This window comes from Gambusia affinis, linkage group LG01 (genome assembly GCF_019740435.1).
Source record: "Gambusia affinis linkage group LG01, SWU_Gaff_1.0, whole genome shotgun sequence".
NCBI classification, from domain to species: domain Eukaryota; kingdom Metazoa; phylum Chordata; class Actinopteri; order Cyprinodontiformes; family Poeciliidae; genus Gambusia; species Gambusia affinis.
The window spans coordinates 21,263,961-21,288,657 of NC_057868.1; the positions used below are offsets into that span (position 1 = coordinate 21,263,961).

The 24,697-nt window shown below is 41.9% G+C and overlaps 1 protein-coding gene across 1 annotated transcript in view; it reads right to left on the reverse strand.

Annotated features, from left to right (window-relative positions):
• celsr3 (cadherin, EGF LAG seven-pass G-type receptor 3) overlaps window positions 1–23,933 on the reverse strand; it is a 105,298-nt gene extending 81,365 nt beyond the window's left edge. Inside the window, 2 exon segments of the mRNA XM_044142065.1 lie at window positions 1,380–1,627; window positions 18,089–23,933. Of these exon segments, the coding sequence (XP_043998000.1) occupies window positions 1,380–1,627; window positions 18,089–23,561 (5,721 nt within the window). The 5' untranslated portion in view covers window positions 23,562–23,933.
• Window positions 23,934–24,697: the final 764 nt, after the last annotated feature.

Genomic DNA, 24,697 nt, shown 5'->3' on the forward strand with positions numbered 1-24,697 from the left:
CTTCATACCCATGAAATGGCAGCCATACACAATACACAAAGCATCTCTGGGCTTCATTTTAGAAATGTTCTACCCTGCAGATTTCACATGTTCACATGTTCAGATCTGTGTGGTTTTTGTTTTTTCTGGTTCTGTGTGCACAGAATTGCTCAGGGCTGTGTGCACATGTAGATAACTGATGCCCAGTGTTGTGTGCAGGTATGTGGATTTCATGCATGGTAACATATGGTGGTGATATTTGTGTAGTCTTGCGTGAAGCCATATGGCTGCGGTGTGATTAGCATCTGGCTCGTGTTACTGTCAGTTCATGTCAGATATTCCTGAGATCACTTTTGGTAAGTCAAGAGAAATCTGAACTATTTGAGTTAGGTGATTCAACAAACATACATTCATCTTGATAAATGAGAAGATCATCTCCATTAACGCGTGTCAGCACATGAAAGCATTAAGTGCTCTACGACTTCCTGGTAGAGATTTGTGCTAATTTTGGACTGGATGAACAAGAAACTTGGATCATGAGTCTCTCCATTCTACCTCCAGGTTCTTGACCCTTTACTTTCAAATGAAATGTACTCTTCACCTTCTCCTGAAAACATTACTTTTGTCTCCCTGGACCAGGTAAGATGATCCCTCTAAATGAGCTTTTTCAGTAATGAATGTTTGTGGCATTCCCTCCTTGTGGATAATGGCGATGGCTGTCTGCTGGGCAGCTATTAGATCAACAGTTTCCTTGCATTTCTGTACTGAAAATATTTTTTATTGGTGTAATATAAAATTCAGGATTTTTGTCAGCCATAATCAACATAATGAACAGAAATAAACAAATAAATGTGCAATTCTACATCTAACAGGTTTATGAGGTTCAAATTTTGAACTGAATTACTGAAGTCCCTTAACTTTTCGGTTCTTTTTTTATATTGAGGTGGAGCTGGGTATTTTATCCATATTTGTATTGTTTTGATTGGTAAAGTTTCTGCTAATAAGGCTCTATGTATTTTGAAAGTCAAAGACATTTAGCTAGTATCTAAAGAAAGAATGTCAACCTTTACAAAAGTACATAATTGTCTCCTTTAAATATATATTTGGAATCTAAAAATAGCTACAAAATTGGTAAAGAATATATGGTTAGTAATAAACTTTTATCAACCTTTTTCTTTTTGAAATAAGCTTTATTTTGTTGTAAATTTTTTTTAAATCATGCTCAAGTAAGACACTAAGCATTGTTCAAAATAAAAATATAAATTTGTTGTTCAGTAAAATGTACAAATGGCTACACCATGGCATTTCGAGTTGAATAAGGACACAGGACTAAGTGAAGCAGCTACTTGCCTGTTGGCTATGCACGAGCATCTCTGTGTTGTGTCTTAATGTAAACAAACCTCCATCTGCGTCAGCGACGTCAGCCTGGGCCTGTTCAAATACAGCTGCTCCTCCAGCGTCTCGGACGGGAAGAAATGGCCGCCCGGCAACGCTGCGGAGAAGCTGACGTTCAGGATGCGTCCCGGTGTCGCGTCCAAGTCCGGCTGGATGTTGAAGATGAAAACGTCCTCGACGGGCACAGAGAGGACGGCGGACACACCCTCCAGGAAGTTGCCCAGCAGCGGGGAGAGGAAGTGCTCCTGGGACATGTTTAAAAGCACAGTTCAGCCTGGAAATGGTTACTAAACTCAGGTTTTACATCATATGATTGAGTTCCTACGAGAGGTGCATCACTTTTATTCAGGTAATGCCATTTTAAAACCGGAGCTAACAAGCTATGACGGCTCATCTGTAAAGCAGCTGAATGCAGGCTTGTTACCACACAGATCTCTTGATTAAATGATGAAAGCTGATATCATGTTGTTAGACTCCCAATGTTATACCATAAAAAGCAGACAGGCAAAACTGTATAATATTCTTTGCAGCAAGCACTCAAAAACATTACCAGATTTAGTTTATTTTATGTTTTTGCTTCAGTTTATGACTCAAAATAAAAACTTGGTTTTCGATTTCAACAAAAATGTGATATTTTCAGTGAAGCTTTTCACAAAAAAACAAAAAAATATTCTTTCCACAGACTCTCCAGGAGCTTGATGTTTTTTTGTTTATTTTTATTTTGCCAAGCTGTTTTATGCACAGTAAGCATGATAGCCTCCTGTAGTCCCTGTGCTTGTTTTCAGACAAACATAAAAAGCAATCCCACTGCCAGACAAGGAGGAAATGTTCATCTGAGTCACAGCCTCACAGGAATCCTCTTTCAGAGGCTCGCAGCAGAAACGTGAGGCGTTCAAGCAGCAAATTTTGACAAATCAACAAATCATACAAATGGATCAAAACGTAAAACGCCCTTTAAAGGAATCAGCATCAGGTCTCCTTGTGGGTTCCAGGACGGTATTGTGATGCAGTTGTTATCACTGTTCCCAAGCAGCAATGCAGTCCAATCCCAACATGGTTTCTTTCTAAAAGAGCTAGGGTATTCTCCTATTTTCTCATGTTAGTTGATCTCTTGAAATTGCTCTATTGCGTCAGTGCGTGTCTGCACAGTTGGTTGCTCTGTGTTGTCGATGGACTGTTCATTTGTCCAGGGTGTACCCTGCCTCCGGCCCAATGGACCAGCTCCCCTCATCACCGCCGCGACTCTGCAAGGATAAACGGGTTCAGACGACGGACGACTGGATGGTGGCTTCTAAATTCAGGGAGATTTTATCAGACTTCAGAGCATTTTATGCCCTCAAGCTACAACTCTAGCCTCTGACTGTAAACCAGATGTCCATCTGTTTCACGCAAAATCTCAGTAAGAGTCTCATCTTTGGATTTTTTTTTAATTTTGTTTATTGGATTGATTTTAGTTTTGCTAACCCTTTTTCAGCCTGTCAGAACCATTACTGTGTGAAGTTTGTTCTTTGCTTTACTTCCACGTCTCACCTAGTCATGATTAGTAATTAATTAGTGATTACCAGAGCCATCTGGTAACTATAACATGAGATGTTATAGTTAGGTGCTCTTCACTCTACCAGATATTGAGCAAAACAGACATTTTCTTCAACATTTCCAGCTGCTGTAAACATGCAAATTGAGTTTTCCCTGTGAGGAAAACATTTTTTTTAATCATTTTTTTTGTGGTGCACAAGTGACATCAGGATCTAAGGAGACAATTCAAAACTTTGACCTGGAGGCCTATTTTGCACCATTTTAATGTTTCTCCCTCCAACCTGACATCCATCTCACTTTGTACAGACTCGATTTCTAATGAATGCTAAATGCGTATGAGCTGTAAGAAGTGAAAAACAGGCCAAACAGGGTGAGGGAGAATATTTAGCTTTGGATTGCCTGACCCTGCTGAGGTTATTGTGGTTTTTACAGTTTTGGTGTTGTTAGTGTAGAATTGATCGCCACCTGCTGGCATGGCATACGTACCACGTTTGACTGCGTTTATTCACCAAGGACACAAAATATCAGCTCAAAAAAGACGGGAGCATTGTCGGCCGAATCTATCTATTCCATTCTTCAATTTCCTGTGATCAAATAAAAATCTGTTTGAAAACTCATGTTGTGTGATTACATTTTTTTGAGCTTTTAGACATTTGTTGAGTACAGTTCCTGTCTTTCTGTCTGCTTTTAAGTTATTTTCACAGCTTTCTTTTTAGCTGCAGTAAAGCTAATCTGAGCAGCTGACATTAGCACAGGAACTTTCACACAAACCAGTTTGGAGGTCTGAGAATGAGGAGTAAAACCACCACAGGGCTGTTACAAGGTTTTGTGCTACGAGATCTTATGATATTCGTTGCCAAAGGGGAATTTGTCTCGCATAACCCTAAAAGGTTTTCCTCAGCACTTTATGCTTCACACTTTGTGCCTAAGGTCCTTTCAGTCCGTTATCTACATGTTTTCTTTACTTCTATGATAGCATAAAAGTTCCCAGCATGGATGAGGGTTAAAGTGGACCACCAATTATCAAGCTTCTGTTTAAACATGTAATGACTGTGCACTGTAAAGGTAAAGGTAGTAAATATTTAGTTACCCAAATAGTCCACATGTCTATTATATTATTAATATTAACTTTTCATCCAAACTCACCCAGTGGATAAAAATATTAAAAGTTTAGTTTTGCTTCCTGCACCTTCAGGGTATTTATTTCCACCCTGTAGCATGAATTTTTATTGTATGTATTGTTGTGAAATCGTAATAATGAATAAAGTATGACTTGTTTTTAAGGAATATGGAGCATCACCGACTTTAATTTGCTTTCTTTGTACATTTGTTTTGCTGGGGGCTTTGATTAGGCAGCACATAATGTGAATGTTTTACTGCTACATGTTAAAACCTCTTTTTTAATATTCTCCTGTGTGAAAGGGCTTCACGTAAACACTGTTTTTGTATTCAGGATTGTTGCAGGAGAATAGATGGATAACGTTCCACTGAAAAAAGACACTTGCTTTGACAATGCAGATCAGCTCAGGTTTAGTAAGGCTGTGTGTACAAATGTTGATCAGCAGAAGACTTTACAAAAACCTTTGCTTTACTTAAAGCACTGAATACATTTGGACAGGCTGCGTGAGGACTCTGACACAGCTGAGCTGGACATGTGAGAAATTCCCCATAAGTACATTAAGAAAGCCGCTCAAGAAAATGATGTGGTAAGATTCGCTTGTTTAGCACAGTCATCCTACTTACATGCTCTGAAAGCACACATGGTCTATCATCACGTTGCTGCGACTTGAATGTTGTCAATTATAGCATCATATTTCCTATTATCATCAGTTTCCAACACCATATGTAAAAAGTCATATTTTTCTGCTATTGTCCAGAAAAGATACATCCCAATCCAGATTTTACAAAACTGTTGCACATTTTCATTCACAATTTAAAGGAAGGTCATTTTAGTATTTTGCAGCTGCACATATATATCCAACCTCTGAGTTGGTGACAAATTGAATCTAAAGGATCAATACTGAAACTGACTAAAAAGACATAAAAGCAAATATGCATTTTTCATTTTTCATCAGTTCCTAACATGTCTCTTTAAATTGCCAACTCTTCCTTTAATATTCGCCCACACTCTCTCAGATCTACCTCAGAGTAAAATAAAGACTGTGTGAAATGTGGATTGCTTTAGGTGAGAGGTGAGGAGACGTAATCCTCCCCTGAAGCCAGAAAGTTATAACTAATGCATCCGACAGCCTCCATACCTATTCACTTCAGTGTGCATAAAAACAATGAAACATTAATAACCCCCAAATTGAAAACCGAACAAATGGAAGGTTACTCTGACATCTTTTGCACCGAGGGGAAAACAAAGCTTTTCGCCAATAACAACTTTGAGACACTTTTGGAAGCTTTTACTGCTCCTATGGGTTTCCTTCTGGCGTTTTCCCCGGCATGTGTCCACACTTCAAAGGAGGAGAAGAGTCGGGGGGTTGGCATGCATAGAAACTCTAAGAATAACCACACTGATTTAGAACCAACGCAGAGGTTCAGCCGATGCACGAGCCATGAAAGTGAGGCTGACCTCCGATCGGCGCTTCGGCTCCCTGAGACGCTTTGTGGGGAGAGCAGTCCCACCGTTTCAAAGGGTTGAGGGAGTTCAGTGCTATCTCTCTGCGGCAGGTAGCCTGACTAATAACACACTCAAAGCTTCTTGAATGTCAGAACATCCTGAGCCTGCTGCCAGGAAATCTGAACGGAAATAGTATATTAAGAAGCATTCAGCAGAAAGGCAGGAAACAGCCTCAGAAATATTTCAAAAATGGTCAACATACGTCAGAGCGAGGGGTCATTAACAAGAGCCCTGGCATTTTCCCCTACGGCAGGAAGAGGGACAAATTCAGATATGCCAGTTAGCTGATTTGTGATTTCAAAAGGCTTTCAATATTTAAATCAGATATTTTACGGTTTGAAGACAACTTAAAGCTTATGCTCTGAACTTGACCTTGCAGTAGGGTCAAAAATATGAACTTTTTCACATTTTGTTCTGTGGCACCCACAAATTTCACGACCAAAAAGAAGAAGAACATTACTGTGAAGCGGACGCAAAATGACAAAGGATTTTCATATTTAACCTACTAACAGAAATCAGAAACATGTGGCAGACATTTGCATTCAGCTCCCTGGCAGCTCTAGATAAAACAAAGTGCAAACATTTGCCTTCAAATATCACATAATTAGTAACAAGATGTAATTTCATCTATGGGTGATGATGTTCTGTGAAGGCGTCAGAAGATTTCTTAGAGAACATCTGAGAGCAAGGAACACAGCAGACTGGTGAGAGATAAATTCACGGAGTAGACTGAAGCATGCATGGTTACTTTACGAAACATCCTGCCAGGCTTTGAAAAGCTCTGAAAGCACTGTTCAAACCATCAAACTTTAGAAAACTGTGGCAACGCAGAAAACCGACCTACTCTGGAGCAGCTGCTGGGAGCCACAACTCAGGTGGGAGAATCTGTTAACAAGACCATCTGTTTCAATCGTTCGTCTCACAAATCTGGTCTTTACGGAGGAATGGCAAGAAGAAAATCAGTGTTCAAAAAAAGCAAAACAAATTCCAGTTTGCACATTTCCACAAGTCACACAGCAAAGAAGAACATGCTCTCATCAGAGGAGACCAAAATGTAACTATTTGGCTGCAAAATGCAACCGTGACAGATTTTAAATATCCCCTATTTTCAAACTGCAGGTCAAAAAACCTTTTTTGAGGTCATGTTGGATACTTAATCTCTGGACTCAAATGATGTAAAGGAACTGTTGTGCCTACAGTGTCATTAATCCGTTTCTTCTTTATCAGTCATGGTGAAGACTCACACTGCCAGGGTTAGAAGTTCAAATCCCTCCATGCTTCAGCAACGCTTCACTCATGACATTAACACTGCTGAAAAGCAAAGGATCTGACTGGAGCGGTTTGTGCTCCTAAAACGATAATGAGGGCGGATTAAAAGGAAATAAACCAAACGGGAAGATAGTGCAGCTTGCATGCAGAACCCAGGAATTAAATAAATAAATAAAAAGAGAACAATCGGATTTACAGTGAACAAAAGCTACGCTGGTTTACCCTCAGACGTTCCAGACTCTGTCTGAGCGCCCTCAACCCGTTACTTCACAGGCTGTGAACTCACAATCACATGGTTTTAAATCCCATTTCACACTGTGTTATCACTTTTGCTTTTGTTGGGTCTTCCCGAGAAGTCCCAACAAAAGGCAGCGCAGGGGAGAATTTTCAAAACTCTGTGTAACAAATCCGCCGGTGTTCCCAGCTGCCCTCGGCTCTGTCAAATAAATGGCTGCTGCTGCTGCTGCTGAACAAATGCAGCCACTTCTGAACGAGGCTGTTAATGGAGCTCAGAGACGGCTGCTTGAAGCGCACACGCCCCAAAGGGGGGGAAAATGACTTCCCTCCTAAAGACAGTGTGAAAGTGTGAAGAGTCAAAATAAAGAAGCACTTCAGTTAAGGCAAGTCTGAAGAGAAAGAGAGAGAAACCATGTATTAAAGCCTGCAGAAAAACACAGGAATCAAAAGTGCATTATGCATCATTACAACAACACCCAGGCATTGGCCTGGCAGCGGATTTCTGTTTGTTTGCGGATTCTGTTTGATTTGCCAAAGTCTTTCCACCCATGGGATCTATGGAGTCTAATTTATGCATTCTTATGAAAATGAAAATGAGAAAAGCTACAAACAACAGCAGCCTGATTTATGGTTTATAATTCAATTTAAGTCTACACTAAATTGTGGGTCAACTGTCCAATGAGTTACACTCAAAAGTCACTGAATCTTCTCAGGTTTCCAGTTTGAGTCACTTTCAGACAAATCCCGATGTTTATTGTTCTGCAGTGACCTGCAGTGACCTGCAGTGACCTCTCCACTGAGCGTGTGCAGCAGCTGCAGCCGTCCTCCTCACACCTGCACCTGCCTCTGTCTGCATGCCATTCTCTGAGATGTGCAGCTTCAACAACAACTTTTTAGGTGGAATACAAGTTTCCATTACTCTTATTATCACCGTGTTAAATATTCAGTGCCTTCAGTGCAAATGTTTTGGTAAACTTTTAATTTTAATTGCAGTTCCGACTCTCTTGCAGTACTCCACTATTAGCTGTGTATACCAAAACAGAAATATTTGCAAAATTTATCAAGTGCAGCTGGATTAATCAGAGTCTATCTATTAACCTCAATTTTCAAGTCCTGCAACTAATTTTTAACTGGATTTAGGCTTGGCCTTTGACTAGGCCATTGTTAAACTTGAAAATCTAAGTCATTAGATTGCAGCTATGGTCGCTTATTTGTGAACAAGTTTATTGCTGTATTTTTCTTTCCTGCTGAACAAAAGCAGACCCAAAGAATAATGCTGCCACCACCATGCTTCACCTTGGGAATTGAGGATGAATTACAGTTTTGGTTTTCCACATATGGTGTTTTTAGTGTAAGCTATGACGTTTCATTTTGATCTGACCTGAACATCTTATTCAGCATGTTTCATGTGTCCAACATGGTTTTTGTATGTTCTCAAAAACTCTCTTTTGCCGTCACAGAGCAGCTGTAAACACTGAGTTTTTACTACACACAGACTGACTGTGTTTACTGGCTAGAGACTTCCTGAAAACATTTGGTTGCATTTGTTTTTTTTCTTTAGTATCGTCCGAATGAAGGGGGACAAACTGTTCAAAACTTTACAATTATAATTAATAATGGAAAATAACGGCAAATAATTTTTAGCTTTACAAGAAAACACAGAAAAGGAAAACAAAATCTTCAATGCCACTGAAGCGGTAAACATAGGGGGCATGAGTGTTTTCTTTCCCACTGCTGCAGTCTTGCTTTTATACAATAAAATACTAAAATTATAAGGCTAATGTGATAGTTTTTCATTAATAACAGTGCCAGTTTTGTGACAGTGCTTCATCGTTTCAGTAGCATGATAATTTCTGCACTCGCTGATACAGAATCGTCTTAAATGTGGACAGACACAACTGTTGCTAATAAACTCATGGATTACTTTTCTCCACTCCACAATTTACTCTTTGGTCTCTAAAAGCCTCTGACTGTAAGCATCTATTTTCATTTTTTGACACTTTCCTTATCTAAACTCAATCTTCTGTGGTATTTTAAAAACTCACCCGACCATGTATTTGAAAAGCTGCTAATGAGAAACAAACGGGAGATAAATGTCAAGATAAAGTACCGGAGCACAGAAACAATTTTGCCTCCCCGACTATATGGTAATGATTTATGAGAAACATTTGAGTTCACTTCATTGTTATAAAAGCCTACTCCTTTTCTCTAATGATTTAAGTATGTCTCCAGAATGAACAACAACAAAAAAAAAAGGTAGTAATTTTCCTGTTATGTGTGGACGCTTTTTCATGTGAGTTGGACCTAAAAGGTGTGAGGAGCAGCTTTCAGCAGCAGAGCTTCCCCAGCCTGGCTGCAAAGCTCTCAGCGGGGAGCGTGAATTTGTTACGCTTGAACTGTATGGAAACTATTCCTGTCAGAATGTTCATCCGTTCGCCGCCACAGCATGCCCCCTGCTGTATAAAGCTGCTACATTTATCTCAACTTCCCAGGAATTATTCTGTCACTCAAATCACTTTGGAAAGAAAGACGCTCATCAAGGAAACCTCTTTTTTTTTTTTGTGCAGGGCAGCTCCCTGAAGATAACGATTAAAGCCTCCTGATGACAACGTAGGGGGAAAATCCTACAAGTTGGGGAAACAAACATTTTTTACCATATTTGTCGACTAGACAGACAGCCCACTTTACTTTCAGTGCCAGTGTAATGTCAAGCAATTACACACGTGACGGGGTAACATACATGACCCAAAACAACAGCATCTTTGGCCTGCAGCTGGTTAAACGACATAGCATGAAATTAGATTAGCGGTGCTACAGGCTAATCCTATATTCTGTGTCAGAAACGGTCCTACACATTTCTAAAACATTCTGAAGCGGAGGTCTGTGTGTCAGCTGTTGGGGAAATGCAATGAAAGCAACAAGCTTAAAAGATATGAAGATATAAAAAAATAAAATAAAGCTGCAAATTTAGGTCAATGTGAAAACTCGCCTGTGTCGCAGGTTTTCTCATGATACAAAGATATCTAGTCTTTGTGTCACAGTTGCACAACGACTAGCTGGTCTCACACACAAGGATATCTACAAATGAGTGCAGAAATTGTGCAGGTTTTATTGTAATTATTTTTTTTTTAGTCTATTCCATCAGAGGATAAAGTTGAAATTTTATTTCCAGAATATAGTCGAAGTAATGATACGAGTCCATGTTCTGTTTTGTGATTTTGTGACTATGACTAAAAGACTGTTGCTCAGTATTTGAAAAGTATTTATGCTTCAGATGTTTAGTTTGGTTTCTGTTTGCGATGACGGTGAAGAGCTCACAATTCTGAACTTTTCTAGTAAAATCTGTGCTGCTTTTACTTCGGAGGATGAAGAACCTTTCCGTGAGTCAAAACATTAAAATGTTTTCACCCAAATGCAACTTTGAGAGTCTTGTCTTCTCTATTTGTTGTGTTTTTAAACGACACCACTGTTGCAGCAGAACACTGAAATATAATAGATCACTAAAAGTCTTGGATGGCCAGGAGAAAAGGAATTACGGTTCTTATCCATAGCATCAACTGCAGGAGGCAAAAAGGAGAGTGATGTAAATTGAGGTTATCGTGTTATTGGCCACTAAAAGGTCTTTACATTGAAAGCTTCATCCATCCAGCTGGACATTTTTATCCGATGTACAACACTCCTTTTCCTCACTGATCCATCAGAGGCCGGTGGACTCAGTGTTCTCGAACAAGGCACTTGGATTGGAGAAGTTGGAGATCAAACCGTTGACATATTGATGAGAGAACAACCTGCTCCGCCTCGGGAGCCACTGCAACTTTAATCTCTCCTTGTTTTGCTTGTCTTGTTTTAAAAGAGAAAGACAGCAAAAACCCATTGCCTTCTCAGATGGACTTAATCAAGAATAAAAGCATATTCACTTGGGACCTGACCTCTCTCAACTGACCCACATTAGACAAGAACCGTCAGCGTGCTCACCCAGAAGACAGTGGTTAACTTCAGAGCGTTGACCTATATGTATTGTAAGTGAATTTCCTGTGCACTGATCTGTGTCCAGGCTTGAAAATACTACATAATGTGCTCACCATCTGAGCTCTTGGACTACCTGGCAAATAGCAGGAGGGAAAAAAAAAGCACCTTTAAACTTGAGCTGAGTAGAAAAATAGTTGCATAATCCATTTTTCCAGTAAGTGCCGGATGGTTGACAGAATGCCAACTCTTCAACACACGCCTTCAAGCTCAGGCAACGTTTGTGCTGCAAATTTGGACAGAGAAGTCAACGTCAAAAAACTAAAAAAAAGTACAAAAATACAGCATCAGTACATCAGAAGTGTGCATGTGATTCACATGCATACTTCCTAGGAGTGTGAAGGCTTTGATGGAAATAATGTGAAGAAAATGGAAGCATATGGCTCTGTGCACTGGTTTGTCTTTTATACGTCAAAGTGAGTGTGACTAAAACACATAAACTATGCAGCTTATTTAGCCAGTTAATGTGATGACAGACATTAACAGGCGAATCTGGTCACATCTAAAATTAAATTTATTTCTTAGCTCATGGTTCATGGCTGAATGTTTCACAATTACATTTATATTTATATTAGCATCAAGTGAGTCTAACCAAATCACTAATATGTATTTATTAACTTGTAATCATTACAGAAAATGGCTTATAACTCAACCGTTTTTTTTGTTGTTGTTGTTGTTTGATTTTTTTATGCAGGCACATACACCATTAATGGCTTTGGTTACATCATCTGTTTTTTTTTTTTTTTTTGCTAATTCCCGGCATGGAAATGGATGCAATATTAATTTTCCTGCGTATGTTACATAAAACTTGCCAGCAGCAAACTTCAGCGTACATTATTTTATATGCTTGTTAAGACGATTGAGATTGACAGGGATGTAAACATAATGAAATTCATCAAAGCAAATATTACAAGTACAAGTATTTGCACCTCTTGCACTTTGATTTAATTTCATTTGTCATTTTGTCACGTCACAACAGGCACTGCTGAGTATTTAACTGGCTGTGGAGATCTGTAGCTCAGGTAGGAAGATCTGCTGACAGTGAACTCCACAAATCTGATTTTTACCAAAAAGTCTCCAGAGGAGCAATGTTGTTGCAGAAGGTATTCTCAACAGATGAAGCCAAAATTGAATGTTTTGCGCTACATACATACTACTGTTGCAAACCAACATTAGACAGCCACCTGAACACATCCTCTCAACTATAAAGTAGGGAGGTTGCAGATGAAAGGAGTTTTATTCTTATGTGGGACCATAATGGGCATAATTTATATTCTATTCTTCCACTTTGCACTCACTTCGTGTTAGTCAATCGAATAAAATTCATTGAGGTTTGTAGATGTAATGTGGCAAAGAGTGGAAATGTTCACAGATGGTGAATAATTTTTTAGCTGCTGGTTTAAAGCGTTCCCCTAAGACATTCCCATTCCTCTTCGCCTTCACTTTGTGTTACCAAAAGTATTGGAAAACCCTGACTGCTTAACGTAAATGTGTGAAAAGTCGGAGTAAAGCTCCAGAGAATCAGCCTGTTTGTCGGTGGGGTTTTTTCCCTCCATCTGGCCCTCAAACGCATCACTCCCATGAAAATTAAACCAGACAAATTGCTGCACGTACTTATTTTAAGCATTTAATTGAGCAACTTGCCTGTCAAACTGAAGAAGAAAATGTGTCTGGACAGACACTGACGTTTGTCTCTTGTCTAAATGTCTTCTCAGACAAATGCTGACTGAAAACGTCTTCCAGACATGTTTACGCCACACCGACTTTGCCTTAACCTTCCTTCACCCAGAGACGTCTTCTTAGGCACAAGTTTCTTCTCCCAGCAAAGCTCTGCTCTACATTCGGATGGCTAACTACAGCCACTACTGGGAGTTTGCCAGTACAACCAGCTACAGACTCTGCTGCTGGCCACTGGAGTTGGTGAGGGTTACTTTGCTCAAGGACACCTTGAGCAGCTGTTCTTTGGGGTGCCAAGTGATCTCATTATGGCCTCAACCCTAAAGCCAGCTTCACATGTGTGTTTTTGTGGGCATAAACCATGGCTCTTTGCACAACAAATACAAGGAATCCCCTCAGAATCAATAGTCAGACACCAACGGTCACAAAGAGAACAAAAAAGAGATTTAGAGAAAGAAAGTGGACAGACAACACGGGCAAAGAGAGAAACAGAGGGAGGAAAGAGCAAAGGGAAGCACTTGAGAAAAGCACGAAGGGCAAAAATGGGAGGAAAGCAGTCCCAGCACTCTGGCGTGTGCAGATATTATTCATAGAAAAGATATGAATGCACCCTCAAGTGCGATCCAGAGCCACCTGAGAATACACAAACGCAAGTGATGCACAAAAACCTATACACACACACACACACAGAAAAAAAAATCTATCTGCTACAGGAAAACACTGCTCAGAAACACAAATAAATAAAGCATCCCCATGTCTGCAAATAACACGGAAAGCACTACACAGTACACAACGCAGACACACGCAGGGAGGAAGTGTTGTAAGGAATAAAATAGAAGAAAAAGAAGCAGAGAAATGTTGTGAGGAGATAGAGTGGAAGGAGCAGGGGTTTCGAAAGACAATGTAGTTTAAGAAAACAGCCAGCGAGAGTTACTGTATGAGAGGATTACAGGCAGAGGCTGAGGGAGAGGGGGATAATCAGAGGAGAGAGGGATTAAACAGGCAAAAACTCAGAGAGAAAGAGAAAATAGGTGAGTTTTTTGTTGCCCTTAGTAATGCTCATAAAATTGCAGTAATGCAATTCTCTACATTTTCCAAATTTTCCAAATCTTATTACACGAACCAGCAGACATGGATTAAGCCTGTGTGAGTTTAAAAAACTAAAATAACTGATGTCTGTCAAACAGCAGGAGGAGTGTGTTATAAAGTAGCTGCTAATCTAATTAATACTGTGATCAGAGAAATAGGCATTTAATTTAAGATTATAGTGAAAACAGATGAATTAGAAGTTTGATTAAAAGAAGGAAGATTAAACCTTGTTCCACTGAAAAACAAATCTTTGATGGCATTCAGCAGACACTAGGATGGTGATGTGGACACAAAAAATTATAACTTTTCAGAATCTTATCCAATTTTACAATTAAATTACAAGTTTGAAAATGTAAAGAAATATAAAGTCAGTGTAAAACAAGCCATGCAAATTGATAAAAGACAACTCTGGTATTTTGGGGGGCAGGTGGTGGGAGAGAAGAACTGTGTTAAATGAAGAGTAAAATGCTGGTGTATTTTGATTCTGTGCAGGGAATTTATCACAGACAGAACAATTAAGCATTGATATTGGGCAAGAATGAATGATGAAGAGGATGAAGCACCTCTGGCTTTCCACCACGGTTTTTCTATTAGGTCCAAAATGTGTTATTCAGTGGAACGAGCAAAATCTGACAGGAACATGCTTTACAAACACTCACATGTGCAGTGATCACTAACTTTGCTTCAAGTACATTTTCCTTTTCTGCTCTTGAAATAACAAAATTGCTCAAAACGTGTTCCATTTTCACATTTCTGCATCATTCTCTTGCAGTGTTGTTCACAGAAGTAAGCTGCAGCCAGGGGCCCTTCTTCTGCGCTCCAGTGTAAAAAGTATCCTAAGTGGGATGAAAATAAGACTAAAACGTAGGGAGCACAATGCCGAAAGTCAAGGCACATGACCAAAAAAAAGACAGGAAAGAGGGACTAATAGAAAAGATAAAACAGAAAAACTTAGCTCTTCAAATGCAATGAAAGACAGAAAAAGGCAAGAGGAAGTGAGTCGTGAGCTGGGAGCCGACATGGCGACACAGATAACACACAGCAAACAATGAAAGTGACAGCTTTGCTCTGACTGTTGTTTCATTATAATCTCATAACTGTCACATCCTGCAGCGGCGGAGAAGGAGAGGAGGAATAGGAAAGGACGAGGGAGGGTGTAATTGCTTCATAGAGGAGGAGAAACAGGCCAAAAATGGAAATGGATCGACATGTGGCTCATCTGACCTGAACGCAAACCGGGAGAGGCAGATGGAAGCAACGGTTGACAAATGTAAGTAAAGGTAAATGATGGAGACATACTAAAGCATCTTGATCGAGACCCATCTCTATCTTACCAAAAGCTCAGAGAGCAAGATGGTAAGCCCTACCATGGAGGAGCTGCAGTAGATGTTAGCTAAGGTCTACTAAAACTATATGTTTTGCATGGATGAGATCTTTTTGGAAACATGTGTTTGTTGTGAAGCAAAGGAGGAGTAAGCCCCTCATGACTGCTGATAGGCAAAGGGAAGGATATCTGCTGCCCTGAGGAATATTTAATTTTGTGCCCAGAAATCTTCTTAGAGTGAAATTAGAAACTGTTTAAGAAGGTTTTTTCTTAATTCTCACTTTCTGACTACAGTAGAAGAGACGTGTGACCCTGACTATCAGCTGAGTCGACCACAGAGACAAAGATAGAACCAACATCGTCTAATTGGAAGAATTGTTTTTCATTTCTCCTCATATTTCTATGATGGAAGTGCTATGCCATCCTCTTCTTCATCAGTTTAATTTAAGTGGATTTTAAAACTCCAAGTTTGTTGACATTTTGTCCTCTGGTTTGAAGTGCCAGGAAATTTTAAATAGAAATCCAGTAAAATCCTTATGAAGTCTTTCTGAAACAACAGCAGCAGGCTGAGTGCTGTTCAATTGCCAAACTGGGATGTATAAACTATTGCTTTTAAAAAATATCTTAATACTGACTTTTTTTTTTCTTTTCTTCTGACTGAAATAGATTAACACAAATGAAGTTTTGTTTTGTTTTATATGCAGTGTGAGATTGCTGGTCCTAAAAAGAATGAATTCATTTTAAGGCTTATAACACATTTTAGAGTTAATCGTCGCTCTGCTTCATAATCATTACAATTTATGTATAAACTCATATGCTTTCACAAAGTCAGTCCATCTTCAACTTTTCTCACTCTCACTTTGTTACTTGAATGATTAGTGAAGTAACTCGTCTACTAAACCTATTTACACACTCACTTATCTACTAAGACTATCTACTCTCTCTCTCAAGCTCGTTCACCGTCACTCACCCCAATGTAACGATCCCAAAAAACTCATATTTCATTCTCTCTCATTCTTTTCACTCTCTCATTCACTTTCATTATGCTTTCCACCACTTTCTCATCCTCTCACATAGTATTTTCCTTGTTTAGTCATGCAAAATGACACCAAAGTAAATATTAATCAACTGACATCTAAGCAAATGAAGCTCTTTTTTAAAATAATAATAATAAAAAACTAAACTGTGTTAGTAGGATAGCAGGTCACACACAATCCCATGCAACCTCTCCTCCGCTGAGCAGAACGCAAACAGAAAACAATCACATCCTCAAAGCATGAATGTTGCTCTCCTTTTAATTTTCTGGAGCTTATTTGGTCTCCAAGGCTTTGATCACTGACAGCAGAGGATCTGTGAAGCCTTAGAGCTAAACCCAATAAGTGCAAAGGAAAGCTTTACATTAATAAAAACCATATTTGAATATAAAAAAAGTCCTGTGTGGTGGTGGTACATTTAAGCAGCCTGAAACATGAATTATATTTGTTCTCTGATAAGACTGATTTACAAGTAAGTGAAGTCATAAAGTTTGTTGCCCTCACAACGTTTTCTGAACTGTATCATTCAAGCAGCAAACACATACAATACTAAATCCAATGATAGTCAATTACAGATATCTGACCAAAAAAAGCACTTTACTCTGCCAGGTAGAACTGTATCATTTTCTGCTACTATTTTAGCTTTTACAGTTCCTTTATTCAAATGAAATAGTTAAGGCAATTTGGGCCATACTTTTCTCAGACCTAATCAATTAATTGTGTTTGCAGAGCTGTGAAATTGATCACTGCTTATAAACACACAGCTCCATCCATTTCTCCATAAAAATTGGACATCCAAGAACAAATTAAACAGCATTCATATCATATGCAACAATGGAAACAAATTCGGAAACCTGTTAAAATTTTCAACACATCGTTGTAACCTGGGATCACATATTGAAGATTTGCAATATTTTCTAAAGAAATAAGCTTTGCTCACAGAAAATAAAATCCTCACTTGCCTCACAAAGAGAGATTAACTGTGTTTCCAGTTAGAATAACCATCAGTCTTTATTAATTTGCATGATTTTATGCAAATCCTGCTAAAACAACACCTTCTTCACTCTCTATATTGCATCTAAAGTTACTGTTAGAGAATCTACAAACACGACACAAAAGCTACTCTGGTCAGAACAAAAACCATTTTAACACCCATGTAAAAAAAAGTTTAAAATAAACTATTACTATTGGTGAAGAGAATTTGTTGGAGAATGGCAATTGTTGCTTTTACTGTCTGCCACAGTTTCAGTTGTTTTAAACGTTTGTGTACTTCTGCAACTTTAGTGAGGTAGCTATTTTATAATAAACCACTGCAGATTTTGGAAGATTAAAACCAAATTAATCTAAATGTCCTACTGTTTTTACAAAAAACCTGTAAAAAATAAATAAATAAATAAAGTAATATAAACAAAAAGATTTGAGACATTGGCCAGCTTTTGATGTATTTTTGGTAAAACCAGTATTTATTCAAATTAATTTCTTAAAGTTGCTTCAGTGTCAGATTATTCTATTCCAAAAAATAAAATAAAATAAAATAAAATCCAAAAGTAAATAAAATAAATTTCCTTTACTGTCTGAATTGTGGATGGAGTTGCAATATTTTTTCGGTTGGTTTATCATTCAAGAGGCCTTTAGAAATGCCAGCTCATGCTTTTAATAAAAACATTTTCTTCAAGAGAAACTCAAAACTCAAAAAGCAACCCTCTCATTCTCCAGCTTTTACTCCCAACCTTGTAGAGCTTAAGTTCTTATCTTCACACTATTTTCCTTGCCAAATAAAGCTCTAGGAGCATCAAAATGAGCTTAACACACAGACACACACAAACCCACCCGCACACACACACACACACTCTCCAGTCCACATTTGCCCCACATTTTCCCTTCACGGTCTCTTACCTGTGACAGTGATCAGCATGGGAGCTACCAGGGGCCTGTTGTTATCCAGTTTTCGGCTCAGTCGAATCTCTCCGCTGGTGTGATTCAGGAGCAGAAGGTGAAGCTCATTGCCCCTGTCGATGGTGTAGTACAGCCTGTCAGACACATCAGGGTCATGGGCTGGTACCCTGCCAATCACCCCACTGGGGAAACTGTTGGACCGATTGGAAACAAAGTTGTTGAAAATGATTTGAAAGTCTTGCAGGGTCGGCCGATTGTCGTTCTGGTCCACCAAACGGATTCTGATGGTAGCCCTGCTCACTAGAGGTGCTGATGTGGCCTGGACTACAATAACGTATTCATTGCGAGCCTCATAGTCAAGATCAATGAGTGAGGTGAGCTCTCCTGAAAAGATGTCCATCTGAAAGATCTCAGGGATATTGCCCTCAACAATTTGGTACATGATCTGAGCATTAGCACCCTCATCAGGGTCAGTGGCAGTAATCTGGGCTACCACAGACCCCACAGCGCTATTTTCCTTAACCAATACCTCAAAATCGTCAGCAGGGAAGACAGGAGCGTTGTCATTTACATCAAGAACTGTCACCTGGATGTGGACAGGTGTTCTTTGAGGGGGCACCCCACGATCCACGGCATAGGCTGTGAGCTCGTAAAATGGCACACTCTCCCGATCCAGACGGCGAACAGTTCGTACAATGCCAGAAGTGGGTTCAATGGTAAAATCTCCATCTCCATCCTCACCATTTTGAAAAGTGTACTGAACCCGGCCATTGGCATGTGCGTCACGGTCAGTGGCGGAGATCTGCAGGACACTAGTGAAGGGGGGAGCATCTTCACTCACTGTCCCCTGATATCTGGGACTGAGGAACTGAGGTGCATTGTCATTCACGTCATTCACGTTCACCTCAACATATGTTGTGTCAGATTTCTGTGGTATGCCATTGTCTTTCGCTGTGATAGCTAAAGTGTAGGTCATTTGGTCCTCATAGTCAAGCTCTGCCTGGAGTGTGATTGCTCCTGTTGCCGGATCAATGCGGAACTGGGGGATGTTGTCTTCAAGAAAGTACGTGATCCGAGCATTTTCTCCTACATCGTCATCTGTAGCGCTAATCACAACCACTGTACTTCCTGGTGGCCTGTCCTCGTTCACGCTGACAGAGTAATGGGCACTCTGGAAAACAGGTCGGTGCGTGTTGGCATCAGTAATGTTTATGTGCACCTGGCAAGTGTCATGGAGTGTTCGATCTGAGGCAGTGACAGTTAGAACATAACGGCGCTCCTGTTTATAGTCCAGTGGTAGAGCTAAGGAGAGAAGCCCCGCTCCTCCTGCTGTGCTGATAGCAAAACGGTTTCTGGTGTTTCCGCCTGTGATCTGATAAGTCACTGCACTGTTTACATCTCTATCCACAGCCGTGACAGTCACTACACTGGTGCCAACGGCTGCATCCTCATTCAGGCGGGAATAATACTCCTTTTGGAGGAACTCGGGGCGATTGTCATTAACATCCATGACTGTAATGGTGACACTCGCTGTAGCAGAGAGAGGTGGCATGCCATAATCTCTGGCCTCCACACCGAAGAAATAGTGTTCCACAGACTCCCTGTCGAGAATCGAGCTGACAGTGACCCAGCCTGTTGCGGAGTTGATGACAAAGGGTGTGTCTGAGCCAGTCCCAGTCAGCCTGTACTCCAGCCGAGCATTATCAGCTGAATCTGTATCTATAGCCTGGATGTGGAGGATTGAACTACCAACTGGGGCACTCTCAAGTACAGATGCTTGGAATGGTGTGGATACAAAGATAGGAGGGTTATCATTGACATCGGTCACTTGCACACTCACAATTCCAGTATTGTTGGAGAGAGGTGGCCGGCCATTGTCCTGAGCACGAACACGGAGTGTATACTCCCGCTCAGATTCATAGTCCAGTGGTGCCACCACCTGAATTTCACCTGTTACACTATCAATGGAAAACTGTCCACGACTATTACCACTGATGATATTATAGTGAACAGCAGCATTGCTGTCCTTGTCCCTGTCTGTAGCACTCACACGTAGGATCTCAGAGTGAGGTCGAACATCCTCCTTCACTGCCACCACGTAGCGCTTTTCGCTGAACTGTGGTACATTGTCATTTTCATCCAGAACGGTTATATAAACTTTGACAGTGGCAGAGCGTGGACCTGGATCCTTCCCCTGGTCACTGGCCTCCACCTGAAGAGTGTAATGTTCATTTGTTTCTCTATCCACAGATCCTCTGGTTGTAATTAGTCCTGAACGTGGGTCAATCTCGAAAGCAGCTCGTGCTATTGCAGCAGAATCGCCGATAAAACGGTAACGGATATTGGCATTGGATGGAGAGTCTGAATCCGTTGCTCTCAACTGTAAAATTGGATAACCTTCTTCCACGTTCTCCCTAATTGTCTCTCTGTACTCTGACTGTTCAAATATAGGTGAATGATCGTTACGGTCTGAAACAGTAATGGCTAACATTGTGGTCCCAGAGAGCCGAGGGGATCCGTGATCTGTTGCTGTGACCCGGAAGTAATGTAGATCCATGTGTTCTCTGTCCAGAATCTGAGTGCTAGTGATGAGGCCTGTGTCTGGATGGATGTGAAAATAGTCAGATGATCGACTATTCATCAGTGGGGCCATTGTGTAGCTCACCCGGCCTGCATCACCTCCATCAGGGTCTGTGGCTGACATTATAATGACAGAGGTGCCTGGTGGCTGGTTCTCTGCCACCTGGACTTGGTAGTTATACAGCGAGAAATGAGGGTGTCTATTGGCTGCACGTCTGGAACGAGACCATGGCATCAAAATCCTCCTTGCCTTTTCTCCCTGAGAGCTATCATCATCTGCCACTATTATCAGGCGTTCCAGGCTCCTCTCTCCCCTTGAAGTGTGTCTTTTCTCCCACTCGACCTCATCCCCCTCAGCTCCCTGGTGGCTTTCATCTGCTTGGGTTTCTCTCTTCCCCCTATTGCGATCAAATTGTGTGATGGTTGAGGTGCTGCTGCCCCTATACCGACCCAATCCTCTCTTTTCTTCACTTTCTTTCTGGCCAGTCTTTGTTACTCCCTTTACCCTTTCCTTCTCCCACACCTCCTCTTCCTCTTCTGCACGTGGTTCCTTGCCTCCCATCAGCCTCGTCTCGCCCTCCCCCACCTGTAATTTTCCTCCCCAAACAGCATCAGCAACAGCAGCGGACCCCTCCGAGCTCTCTCCCTCCCTTTCAGCACTCCTCTCTCTTTCTTCTCCAGTCCCCATCTGCTGCCTATCTGACTGTCTGACACCTTTGGGCTCTAATGGCTCTTGATCACCGGATTTTAATTGCATATGTGTGCTTTCACCTTGCTCAGTAGCTGAGCAGTCGTTGGAAATACTTTCAGTGCACCCAAGATCCCCTTGTTGCATCTCGCTATGCCACGAGGATTTTCCAATATCAGATTCCTGACCATTACTCTCATTTTTTTCTTTCTTTTCGTTGTTGTTATTGCTGTTAGTGTTGAATTTGCTCCACAAAAGCACATGTAGAGCTTCTTTTGGTGCTGAAACTACCTCCTCTGCAGAGGATGAGTGAAGCAAGGTTTTATCCTGCTGAGTTGTCACATTAACTTGCGAGAAAAACAAGACGTTCTTTACTAATGGGTGATTAGGCTGCATAGGGAGAAAGGGATTATCTTCAGCAGCAGAGTGAGATGTGGCAGACACAGCACAAGGAGATGTAACGGGAAACTTAGCAGGCAAGAAAAGGCCTGAGTCACCGGTAGACTCAGCCTCTGAAGTTTCCTTCACTCTTCGAGCACACATATGGAGCTTTTCAGCTTGTTTAACTCTCACTGAAAAATGATCTACATCTGTCTGAACGAGTGGCGTAATGGCTCTTTTGTTGGGTAAAACCTGTCTGCCTCGCATCTCTGCAATGCTGTTGAGTGCAAATTGGATGAGGAGATTCATCTGAGCCATGCCTCCCATGGGGGTCATAAAGAGAGCCGCCCCCATTTCTTTTCGGCCCAAACAGCTAAAGCAACCACCGGTAACCTCCCTCCTTCCTCCCAGGGTTTGACTGCTCTGCTGCCTGGATGCAGGCACTGATTTCCCCCGTGTCGGAGACGGAAAAACTAAATCATTATCCGGGTAATTAGACAAGTTAACGTGTTTGTTGACGTGGTCAACCCCCCTTCCTCCTCTGAGATCATTTCCATCCATGCCATCACCCCTCCCTTCAGTTGTAATTCTGGCAGGCTTGGGTTTTGCAAACCCACAACAAAAAAGGAAACTATCTAAGAAAGCCCCTCCTCTTGTCATTGACCAAGCCATTCCATCCTCACCCCTCTCTCTGCTCCTGTTTAGATTGATAACATTGTGCCTCCTTAAATAAGAACAATCACCAGCCCTCCTCCCCACACTAGCTGAGTTCCCATTGGCATCCCAAGCCATCTTGCTGCTGCTTTTCCTGCAAACTGGTTGCTGATTGGTTTTATAAATGCAGCCATTGTTGCAGAGATTAAAAGTTGGAAACTGACAGATGCAGTCCAGTTTTGTTGCTCTGACACAGTCTGAAATGATGCAAACTGTGTAACATCTGAAGATGTCATCTGAAGCGTCAGTATGAGGTAAACTGCATCCAGAAATAGGATGATTGCACCAGGAGGGAGCGGCTGTAAAGGAGCCAAGTGAAGGCTTGTTGGCTGAAAGGATGTGTTGCTTGTTAGGGATTAGACAGCGGACACGCCGTGGTGCTGAGAGTCTCTTCACCTCAGGAGCCCCTCTGCACACCTTTCCCCCTCTCCTCTCGCAACTTCCGGGTGAGCTGCGCGGTCCGGAGGCGTGCACAAAGGCTCTGTCAGCACCACGTTGGACGAGGTGTGGCCTCGGCGCCGACCACCGTTGCGCGCACGTTTTAGTCCTTTGTACTGCCCTTTTCTTGCCGTTTTGAGCCGGCAAAGAGGTAAAGGCAGGTGAAGCGGGAGGTGAAACAACGCCCTTTCTCCCCATCTCGCCTCTCTCCACACCCTCTGCAGCGCCGAAGCCATCAGAGGTAGAGATGCTCCTGATGCTGGGGAGGCGAAGAGTAAAAGCTGGTAGTAAATGAGCCCGAGAGCGTTGTAATCCTCTCAGTCTCTCTTTCCGTGCCCCATCCAGTTGATCTCCTCCCAGGGTCCCTCCTGCGCGCTGCGCTCCGGTGCATTCCTCTCTCTGTATCCGCACTACAGTCCACCTGCTCCAGCGGAGATCCCAGCTGCCCCTCGGTAATCCGCCTGCTTCCCCACACCGATGCTGCTGCTGCTGCTGGTGGTGGTGGTTTACTTCACCGGCGACTCGGTAGCTGAGGGCAGGGGTCCTTCTGCTTGAAGCCTCTCCTGTGTTCACCGTCCCCGGGGTGAGGGCTAACAAAGGACCGAGGAGAAGCAGGTGGAGCGCCAGAGACGAGAGCAGGAGCGGGGTGAAGCCCGTTATAGGTGCAGCCATTTAGTCTCTTCCTTTCTCCGTATCCCTCCCCTCCTTTCTCCCTTCTCCACTTCAGACTATCCTCTACCTTTCTCTCCAGAGTGCGCGCTTCCACTTCCACTTCTCCACGTCTCCACCTTACTTATCTCCACCCTCGTTCCGCTCCGGCTAGGTGGCCACTTCCAGGACCGCCAGCACCGCCCGACACCTTCCCCCAGGCTCCCCCGTCTCTCTGCCGGCCTGGAGAGTTGGCATCTACCCACTGTGCTCCGTGGAGCTGGAGGCGTGAGCGTTAGGATCGGCGCGACGGCGGCAGCATCTCTCCTCTTGTTCATTCACATCCAACATGGCTCACACACTCACACTGACTGGCGGGCTGGCTCACACACTGTCTCTCAGCGTGTGTGTGTGTGTGTGTGAGAGAGAGAGAGAGAGAGAGAGAGAGAGAGAGAGAGAAAGAGAGAGAGAGAAAGTGAGCGAGAGAGAGGCGGTATGAATGTGTAGCATCCATCCATAGGCACACACAAACACACACACACCATCACGCTCTCCTCCATCTCTCCTCCCCTCCCCCTTTCGCTTGCATCTCCACCGCCTCTCCCTCTCTCCTTTTTCTTTTTAAATGCGCGGCTCCGGTAAGCAGGGCTGTTACACAGCACCCGCGGCGTCGCCATCCCCACAGCTGGAAAAGGAGGGGGAAGCAGTCCATATCTTACACAGTCACACCGTCATCACCTTACATGAAGCATGACCATCCTTACAGACAGTGCCCGCAGGATGGGCACTATTAACAAGAGCACAAACCTGTGATGTGATGAAAGGGAATCCTCTGAAACTTAAATAAATGCATGTAAGCTAAAGAAAGACTGAGGTTGCCGTTTCAAATTTTTCTGATTTTCTTGCTTTGCGCACCCTCACTGTGAGGTCAGCTCCAGTTATATCAGATTAAATCATGTAAAAGTGACGTAATCTGCTTGTTGTGCCCATTACTACATCTCCCTTACATGCAGACATAGGTTTCTCCAATTTCAGCTGCAACTTATATATTTTCTGTAAGGTTGGGAATCCGAAGATGCCTCATGTAATAAATAAAACACCATATTTTGCATCTTTATATATGTTTAAAGTAATTGAATTTTAAAAAAAGTGAAATTCAT